The 10,786-nt window shown below is 42.8% G+C and overlaps 1 protein-coding gene across 1 annotated transcript in view; it reads left to right on the forward strand.

Moving 5' to 3' along the window:
* LOC105535741 (zinc finger protein 532-like) overlaps positions 1-9,944 on the forward strand; it is a 24,572-nt gene extending 14,628 nt beyond the window's left edge. The window contains 4 exon segments of the mRNA XM_011974940.1: positions 6,678-7,640; positions 7,642-8,463; positions 8,465-8,717; positions 8,720-9,944. Of these exon segments, the coding sequence (XP_011830330.1) occupies positions 6,678-7,640; positions 7,642-8,463; positions 8,465-8,717; positions 8,720-9,576 (2,895 nt within the window). The 3' untranslated portion in view covers positions 9,577-9,944.
* Positions 9,945-10,786: the final 842 nt, after the last annotated feature.

Here is a 10,786-nt window from a genome sequence, read left to right on the forward strand (position 1 = left end):
AAAAAAAAAAGATTGAATGACTGCCCTGCTGGGTTTCAAACATGCAGGGAGCCTGTAGCCCTTTTCTTTTGGCCAGTTTCTCCCTATGGAATGGGAATGTTTATCCAATGCCTTTGTACCTTGGAAGTAAGTAACTTGTTTTTTATTTTACAGGGTCATAAGTGGAAGGGATTTGTTTTGTTTAAAATGAGACTTTGGACTTTTGAGTTAATGCTGGAATAAGTTAAGACTTTGGGGGACTGTTGGGAAGGCATGATTCCATTTTGCAATGTGAAAAGGACATGAGTTTAGGAGGAGTCAGGGGTGGAATGATATAGTTTGGATATTTGTCCCTTCCCAAATCATGTTGGATTATGACCCCCAGTGCTGGAGGCAGGGCTGGTGGAGGATGCTTGGATTATGGGGGTGTTTCCCTCATGACTTGGTGCTGTCTTCGTGGTAGTGAATTCTCACAAAATCTGGTCATTTAAAAGTGTGTGGCACCTGGCCAGGCACAGTGGCTCACGCCTGTAATCCCAACACTTTGGGAGACCAAAATGGGCAGATCACCTGAGGTCAGGAGTTTGAGACCAGCCTGGCCAACATGGTGAAACCCCGTCTCTACTAAAAATACAAAAGTAGCCAGGCATGGTGGTGCATACCTCTAATCCCAGCTACTAAGGAGGCTGAGGCAGGAGAATCACTTCAACCCGGGAGGCAGAGGTTGCAGTGAACTGAGATTGCACCATTGCACTCCAGCCTGGGCAAAAAGAGCGAAACTCTGTCTAAAAAAAAAAAAAAAGTGTGTGGCACCTCTGCTCACTCCCCATCTCTTGCTCCTGCTTTCACCATATGAAGTGCCTGCTGCTGCTTCACCTTCTACCATGAGTAAAACCTTCCTGAGACCTCCCCAGAAGCAGATGCCTCTATGCTTCCTATACAGATACCGGAACAGTGAGGCAACTGCACTTCTTTCCTTGTAAATTACTCAGTCTCAGGTATTTCTTCACAGCAGTGCCAGAATGGCCTAATACACCTACCTGTTAACATAGAAATTTACAATTTCCTTTACCCAGGAAAAAAAACTCACCGACAATAAGTACAAACTAAAGATATATTCAACAGATAAAATCTGAGCAAGTTCACCACCAGTATACCAGTATTCATTCTTCAGCTTGGAGCCAAGAAAGTGATATGTGTGTGTGTGTATACATATATATTACTTATATATGAGTATATATAGTATGTATATGTGTGTATATATGTATGTGCCTGCATGTACATACTCACATCCATCAAGACATTATTATTTGTTTAATAAATACATACATGTTAATATATTAATTACATATTAATATGTATTAAACACATACATACTATATACATATTTATATAATATATAAAGACATACATATTAAGCAAATAAAATAATAATAGTATCTTGATGTATGTGAGCATCCACATGCAGCTACACAAATACACATACACACATTTCTACATATTTACCCTTTCCAACACTCTTCTTTCCTACAGATCCAGGATTAATCTGGTGTATCAGGCCATTCTTCCATTGCTATAAAGACATACCTGAGACTGAGTAATTTATAAGAAAAGAGGTTTAATTGGTTCATGGTTCTGCAGGCTGTACAGGAAGCATGGCAGCTTCTGTTTCTGGGGAGGCCCCAGGGAGCTTATACTTATGGTGGAAGGCAAAGTCAGAGCTGGCTATCTTATAAGGAGGGAGCAGGAGCAAGAGAGAGAACCAACGGAGGAAGTGCTACACACTTCCAAACAACCAGATCACACGAGAACTCACTCATAATCACAAGAACAGCACCAAGGGAGTGGTGCTAAACTATTTATGATGAATCGGCCCACAATCGCCTCCCACCAGGCGGCCTCACCTCCAAGAATAGGGATTACAATACAACATGAGATTTGGGTAGGGATGTAGATGCAAACCATATCATCAGGTATCATTTCCTTTTAACCTAAAATTTTTATAATTTGCAGACTTATGTAGTGCAAGTCTACTTACTGGACTAAGTTCCTCAACTTTTCCCTGTCTACAAATGTCTTTATTTTGCCTTTATTTTTGAAGTACGTATTTTGAATGCTTTTTTTAATTCTTTAAAGAAACCATTACATTGTCGTCTGCATTTTTAATAAGAATTCAGCCATCATTCTTTCTTATTGTTACCTTCTTAAATGTATTTGCCCTTTTTCTCTGATAGCACTTAAGATATTCTCTTTAGTATTGGTTTTCAGCAATTTGACCATTATGTGCTTTAGTATGGTTTTCTTTGTATTTATGCTGCTTGAGTTTTAATTTTTCTCTTTATGCGTCGGTTTGGATTAATTTAATTAACCTATTTTCAAGTTTACATATCTTTTCTTGTGCTCTATTCAATCTGCTGATAAGTCCTTCAAATGAATTTCTCATTTCAGGACTAGAATTTCCATTTTATTCTTTCGTAGAGTTTCAGATTTCCTGCCGAAATTTACAATCTGTTCACACATTTTGCTTTTGCTTGGCTTTTCCAGTGAACATGTTAACAGTGTTGTAATACTTATTTTAAAGTTTTTGTCTGCTGATTTCAACATCTGGGTCATTCCTCATTCTGTTTTTGTTTTCTCTTGATTATTCATTACATCTTCCTGCCTTTTTTTTTTTTTTTTTTTTTTGAGACAGAGTCTCACTCTGTTGCCCAGGCTGGAGTGCAGTGGTGCGATTTCAGCTTACTGCAACCTTCGCCTCCCGGGTTAGCAATTCTTGTGCCTCAGCCTCCCAAGTAGCTGGGATTACAGGTGTGCAACACCACGCCCGGCTACTTTTTGTATTTTTAGTAGAGACGGGGTTTCACCATGTTGGTCAGGCTGGTCTTGAACTCCTGACCTCAGGTGACCCACCCACCTCAGCCTCCCAAATTGCTGGGATTACAGGCATGAACCACTGCACCCAGGCCTTCTTGTTTTTTTATAAACATGTCTTCTCTATTTAATTATGTGCACATTTAGAAAGAATTAGTAGGCAGGTGTGCCCTGAGCAAGTCTCTCTTAATTCTCCTTCCCTGTTCTTGCTGCTGCCAGGTCCTCAGTGAAGAATGGGACTCTAGGGGATTTTAATACATTTTGCCAGCTCATGCAAATTTGTTAAAAGTTCAGCTAGTTTCTCCTTGCATCTGCAAAACTTCCCATCTATAGTGGGTTCAATCTTCCATCCACCATACCCCTATGAGGAAAGCAGCCTCGGGTCTCACTTTCCTAGCAAGGGCTCTTTGCACTCTGGAATTTAGTTTATTTTCACTTCTTTATCCTCAGCTTGGGTTTTTAACAACTATGCTTCTGTAGCTTGTCCAGCTTACTCACATTATTTCAGTGAGAGCAATGATCTCTTGGAACTTTCTATATCCTAATTGGAGGTGGTAGTCTAAATGTTTTTCAAAAAGACATATAAATTTAAAATATGGAGAGAAAAGGTGAGAATAACGTTTCTGACATCTGTAGACTATTAGATTATCCATCTCTTCCCATATCCAGAGACCACATTTAATGCTAACTTGACTCAGAGAAAACACTACCAGGTCATTTAGCTAGGTCTATATCCCTGCTGGGAAAGCCAAGGAAGGCTAATGCGTCAAATGCCTACTGGAACAAAACCATCTTCTTTTAAAAAATCACCTGTTTTAAAATGAAATTGGAGGAAAATGAAACAAAAAAGAATTTACTCCTATTTCATCATATTGGATCTCTGTTATCATTTAAAATGCTCTTTATCCTCATTTCAACATATTTCTACTTCTTAATCTATGCTAGACTAGAACCAAATCCAGATACCAGTTTTTCTTTTTTTTTTTTGAGACGGAGTCTCGCTCTGTCGCCCAGGCTGGAGTGCGGTGGCGCCATCTCGGTTCACTGCAAGCTCCGCCTCCCGGGTTCACGCCATTCTCCTGCCTCAGCCTCCCGAGTAGCTGGGTCTACAGGCGTCCGCCACCACGCCCAGCTGGCTTTTTGTATTTTCAGTAGAGACGGGGTTTCACTGTGTTAGCCAGGATGGTCTCCATCTCCTGACCTCATGATCCGCCCGCCTCGGCTTTCCAAAGTGCTGGGATTATAGGCGTGAGCCACCGCGCCTGGCCCAGATATCAGTTTTTCTAACAAACTTACTGAGTCTGAAGGGAGAGTTTAACTTTCTGCTCACCAACAAGCTTGGGCATAGCCAGAATTTATGCTATTTCACATAAAGAAAACTAGGAGGGAAATGGCACTGACCTGAGAGGCCTTATGCAGCAACAATTCTCCTGAAGTGGGAGAGAAAGAATTAAAAAGATGAAGCACACATCTTCTTCCCCCACAATGTTCAGTCAACTGCTCTAGGCCTTACTACATAGAAGTGTACAATTGATAGATTATGTAAGAAATTGAACCTAAAAATCTATACTTAATTGGTGTCAAATAGTCTGAAATTTTCTGGTCACAAACCCTTTTTAAAATCTGATGAAGAGTCTAATGGAAGTAGCTTCAGTTGCAGGACACTTGAAACTCCCAGTGTCCTCCAGGGACAAATAGAACAATTAGGATTGCAAAAGGGGAACAAAAAGGCATTTGTAGAACAGGTGAAGTGGTGCTTAGAAGGAAGGTCTAAAAGCAATCACTAAGCTTCCTCATTGAGGACTAGAAAGGATAGATTAAACTGAAAATAAACAGAAGAAAAGAATAAAATCAAGGTGAGAATAAGAATAATGAAATAGAAAATGGATAACAGTAGAGATAACCCAATTAAAGCAAAAGCTGTATCTTTTAAAAGTATACTACAATCGATAAACCTTTAGACTGCTCAAGAAAAAACAAAAATTACCAATATCAGAAGTTTAAAAGGAGACATAACTACAAGTCCTATGAACATTAAAATAAAAAAAGGAATAATGTAAACAAACATATGCAAATACATTTATGGATATAATGAAATTACCCCTTTTTTCAAAGAGGCAAATTATAAAAATGACAGAAGACATAATCTAAGTTATACTATATCTATGAAAGAAATCATCATAGTTTTAAAATGTTTTTTCACAAAGAACACACCAACACAGATCACTTCACTGGTGAAGTTTATAAAATATTTAAGGAGAAAATAACACCAATATCACACTAACACTTTCAGAACAAGAGATGGAGAGAATATTTGCCATATCATTTTATGATGCCAGTATTACCCTGATAAGAAAAACAAAGTCATTATAAGAAAAATACAGGCTAATAGTATTTCTTATTAATATAAATCCTTAACAAAATATTAGCAAATCAAATATAGTAAAACAGAAAAAGGATAATACATGTGACTTGGCAGGGCATGGGGGAGAGGCGCTTATCCCAGAATGCAGAGTTGGTCTAATATTTCAAAAAATTAGTGTAACTCATGACATTAATAGGATAAAAGAGAAAAATCATAATCTTCAGAGATGTGAAAAAACAGAAACAGGCATTTATGACATTAAAAAAACACACACAAAAAAACAAAAAAAACCTCTCATCAGGTGTGGTGGCTCACACCTATAATCCCAGCACTTTGGGAGGCCAAGGTGGGAGGATCACTTGAGCCCAGAAATTTAAGACCAGCCCAGGTAACATAGTGAAACCCCATCTCTATAAAAAATAAAAAAATTAGCTGGATGTGGTGGCACATGCCTGTAGTCCCAGCTACTTGGGAGGCTGAGGTGGGAGTGAGAGACAGGACTAGCTGGATTTCCTAGGCCGACTAAGAATCCGTAAGCCTAGCTGGGAAGGTGGAACCGCTTCCACCTTTAAACACGGGGCTTGCAACTTAGCTTACACCCGACCAATCAGAGAGTAAAGACAGCTCACTAAAATGCTAATTAGGCAAAAACAGGAGGTAAAGAAATAGCCAATCATCTGTTGCCTGAGAGCACAGTGGGAGGGACAATGGTCGGGATATAAACCCAGGCACTGGAGCCAGCAATGGCTACCCTCTTTGGGTCCCCTCCCTTTGTATGGGAGCTCTGTTTTCACTCTATTATATCTTGCAACTGCACTCTTCTGGTCCATGTTTGTTGTGGCTCGAGCTGAGCTTTCACTTGCCATCCACCCCTGCGTTGGCCACGGTCGCAGACTCGCCTCGCAGACCCACCGCTGATGTCCATCCCTCCGGATCCAGCAGGGTGTCCACTGTGCTCCTGATCCAGCAAGGTTCCCATCGCCACTCCCAATCAGGCTAAAGGCTTGCCATTGTTCCTGCATGGCTAAGTGCCTGGGTTCGTCCTAATCAAGCTGAACACTAGTCACTGGTTTCCACGGTTCTCTTCCGTGACCCATGGCTTCTAATAGAGCTATAACACTCGCCGCATGGCCCAAGATTCCATTCCTTGGAATCAGTGAGGCCGAGAACCCCAGGTCATAAAACGCGAGGCCTGCCACCATCTTGGAAGTGGCCTGCTGCCATCTTGGAAGTGGCCCACCACCATCTTGGGAGCTCTGGGAGCAAGGACCCCCGGTAACAGGAGGATCACTTGAAACCAGGAGGTGGAGGCTGCAGTGAGCCAAGATTGCACCACTGCACTCCAGCTGGGCGACAGAGGGAAACCCTACTGCAAAACAACAACAATAAAAACTCTCATTAAAGTATTAGAAAACTAAGATTTTTCAACCTAATAAAGGTTATCTATTAAAAACAACAACAGGCCGCCGCCTGGGCCCACACCCCCAGTCGTAGGCCTCAGCGTAGCAGGCCTCCCACAGAGTCCACGCCAGCAATCCTCAAAGTCCTCATAAAAACCATTAAGACGTCTTCTGGGGAAATCAAGAGAACAGTGATTAGGGTATTGCCAGAAATGGATCTTGACTCTGGGAAGAAATCTTCCAAGCAGACGGTGTCCGTGATGGCCTCTGTGACATCCCTTCTGTCATCTCCAGCATCAGCCGCCGTCCTTTCCTCTCCCCTCAGGGCGCCTCTCCAGTCCGCGGTCATGACCAATGCAGTTTCCCCCGCAGAGCTTACCACCAAACAGGTCACAATCAAGCCTGTGGCTACTGCTTTCCTCCCAGTGTCTGCTGTGAAGACAACAGGATCCCAAGTCATTAATTTGAAGCTCACTAACACCACCACGGTGAAAGCCACGGTCATATCTGCTGCCTCTGTCCAGAGCGCCAGCAGCACCATCATTAAAGCCGCCAATGCCATTCAGCAGCAAACTGTCATGGTGCCGGCATCCAGCCTGACCAACGCCAAACTTGTGCCAAAGACTGTGCACCTTGCCAACCTTAACCTTTTGCCTCAGGGTGCCCAGGCCACCTCTGTATTCCGCCAAGTGCTAACCAAACCTCAGCAACAAATAAAGCAGGTGATAATCAATGCAGCAGCCTCGCAACCCCCCAAAAAGGTGTCTCGAGTCCAGGTAGTGTTGTCCTTGCAGAGTTCTGTGGTAGAAGCTTTCAACAAGGTGCTGAGCAGTGTCAATCCAGTCCCTGTTTACATCCCAAACCTCAGTCCTCCCGCCAATGCAGGGATCATGTTACCAACGTGTGGATACAAGTGCTTGGAGTGTGGGGACTCCTTTGCACTTGAAAAGAGTCTGACCCAGCACTGCGGCAGATGGAGCGTGTGCATCAAAGTAACGTGCAACCATTGCACAGAGAACCTCGTTTTTTAACAACAAATGCAGCCTCCTTTCCCATGCCCGTGGGCATAAGGAGAAAGGGGTGGTAATGCAATGCTCCCACTTAATTTTAAAACCAGTCCCAGCAGGTCAAATGATAGTTTCTCCATCAAGCAATACTTCCACTTCAACTTCCACTCTTCAGAGCCCTGTGGGAGCCGGCACACGCATTGTCACAAAAATTCAGTCTGGCATAACTGGGACAGTCGTATCGGCTCCTTCAAGCACTCCCACCACCCCAGCCATGCCCCTAGATGAAGACCCCTCCAAACTGCGTAGACATAGTCTAAAAGGTTTGGAGTGTAATGAAGTCTTCCAGGACGAGACGTCACTGGCTACACATTTCCAGCAGGCTGCAGATATGAGTAGACAAAAGACTTGCACTGTCTGCCAGATGCTGCTTCCTAACCAGTGCAGTTATGCATCATACCAAAGAATCCATCAGCACAAATCTCCCTACACCTGCCCTGAGTGCAGGGCCATCTGCAGGTCGGTGGACTTCCAGACCCATGTCACCAAGAACTGTCTGCACTACACGAGGAGAGTTGGTTTTCGATGTGTGCATTGCAATGTTGTGTACTCTGATGTGGCTGCTCTGAAGTCTCACATTCAAGGTTCTCACTGTGAAGTCTTCTACAGGTGTCCTATTTGTCCAATGGCATTTAAGTCTGCCCCAAGCACATATTCCCATGCCCACACACAGCATCCTGGCATCAAGATAGGAGAACCAAAAATCATACAAAAGTGTTTCATGTGCGACACTGTGTTCACCCTGCAAACCTTGCTGTATCGCCACTTTGACCAACACATTTGAAAACCAGAAGGTGTCTGTTTTCAAGTGTCCTGACTGTTCTCTTTTATATGCACAGAAGCAACTTACGATGGACCATATCAAGTCTATGCATGGAACACTGAAAAGTATTGAAGGGCCTCCAAACTTGGGTATAAACTTGCCTTTGAGCATTAAGCCTGCAACTCAAAATTCAGCAAATCAGAACAAAGAGGACACCAAATCCATGAATGGGAAAGAGAAATTGGAAAAGAAATCTCCATCTCCTGTGAAAAAATCAAGAAAGTGGCCAGTCCTGGGTGCACGTGTTGGGAGTGTGACCACCTGTTCATGCAGAGAGATGTGCACCTATCCCACATGAGGAAGGAGCACGGGAAGCAAATGAAGAAACACCCCTGCTGCCAGTGTGACAAGTCTTTCAGCTCGTCCCACAGCCTGTGCCGGCACAACCGGAGGAAGCATAAAGGCATCAGGAAAGCATAGGCCTGCTCGCACTGCCCAGACTCCAGACGTACCTTTACCAAACAACTGATGCTGGAGAAGCACGTCCAGCTGATGCATGGCATCAAGGACCCTGACCTGAAAGAAATGACAGACACCACCAATAAGGAGGAAACAGAAATAAAAGAAGACACCAAGGTCCCCAGTCCCAAGCGGAAGTTGGAAGAACCAGTTCTGGAGTTCAGGCCTCCCCGAGGAGCAATCACTCAACCACTGAAAGAGCTGAAAATCAATGTTTTTAAGGTTCACAAGTGTGCCATGTGTGGCTTCACCACCAAAAACCTGCTGCAGTTCCACGAACACATCCCTCAGCCCAAATCGGATGGTTCTTCCTACCAGCGCGGGGAGTGTGGCCTCTGCTACACGTCTCACGTCTCTCTGTCCAGGCACCTCTTCATCGTACACAAGTTAAAGGAACCTCAGCCAGTTTCCAAGCAAAACGGGGCTGGGGAAGATAACCAACAGGAGAACAAACCCAGCCACAAGGATGAATCCCCCGATGGCGCCATGTCAGACAGAAAGTGCAAAGTATGTGCAAAAACTTTTGAAACTGAAGCAGCCTTAAATACTCACATGTGGACACACGGCATGGCCTTCATCAAATCCAAAAGGATGAGCTCAGCCGAGAAATAGCCACAGATGGTCCATGAGGAATATCCCTGTCCACATTGGAATAAAAAAGACATTTTTGTTGCAAAGAGTTTGCAGCATAATAGAGTTAACAGTACTGTCTAGGCTGTTGAAATATATTCTCTTTCAAGGTACCTTCCTTTACCTCGTCGTATATATCCTTGATAAGTATTAAAACAGTATTTGAGTTTAAAAGAGTTTGTATATATTTAAATGAATAACTTTTTATACTCTTTGTTACACGTTTGTATCAGTATTTAGTGGAAAACGATTTGAGTTGTTTTGGGTTAGAATTTTTCTTTTTGTACTGTTTCTTTAAAACAAAGTTCTTAGTGACAGGGGCCGTTCCTAAATTCAAATAAACTATTTTGTATGTTGCTAAAATAATGGCTTTTTTAGTGTTTTTAATTTTTAGAATTCACTACATAAATTGTAAGTAATTGTGGGTCTCGAAAACACTAGGAACTTTTAAGTGTCTTAGCACTTCCTCCGTGTGCCTGCCCTGAGGGAGTGACTTCACATTTGAGACAACTGCGCTCCAGTGTGGGCGTGCCTTTGTCTTCAGGTCACGCCAAAGGGTGTTTAAAGCAGCCTTGCAGGTCGCTCCTTTCCCAGCATGGATAAAAACTGAAGCCAGGAATCTAATAAGAAATGCTGATTTCCCCAATTCCGTTTTGAGGAATGGGGAAGGCTATTCTAAAGAAAAAAATGGTACTGGTTTTCTGGGCAGATCTGCAAGGCTGGCTTTAAAAGCACAAGGAAGGAAAGTAACGAAAGGGCTGGACTACTATAAAAGTTACAAATACGTAGTTAGACCAATAGATTTATGTAGTCAGGTTTTTGTCGTGTAATTTGTTAACTATTACAGAAACACAACTAAGAATATCAAGTATTTCTCTGGCTCTTGACAGAAAAAAATCAGTTGACTTAACCCTTTGGGGTCAAAAGAGTTGGTGTTTCCTGTTCTGGGTGCTACTGCCAAACGTTCTGGTACTTAGAGTCGGATGCACAAGTTCAACCACCGACTTATCAGTGCAGCCGCCTGTGTATTGTAATTGGCTGTTACCTTAAGCACTGGGCCACCCGGGTTTAGTTCAGCCATTTCAAGAAGCACATTTAACGTCTGCTTTATTAAAATGCAGCAGAGGTACTCTTCTGTCCCTTCCGTGTATAGTTATCTGAGAGAGGTCTATTTTTTGGTTTTGTTTTGTGT

The sequence above is a fragment of the Mandrillus leucophaeus genome, unplaced genomic scaffold (genome assembly GCF_000951045.1).
Source record: "Mandrillus leucophaeus isolate KB7577 unplaced genomic scaffold, Mleu.le_1.0 Scaffold15, whole genome shotgun sequence".
Classification (NCBI taxonomy): Eukaryota; Metazoa; Chordata; class Mammalia; order Primates; family Cercopithecidae; genus Mandrillus; species Mandrillus leucophaeus.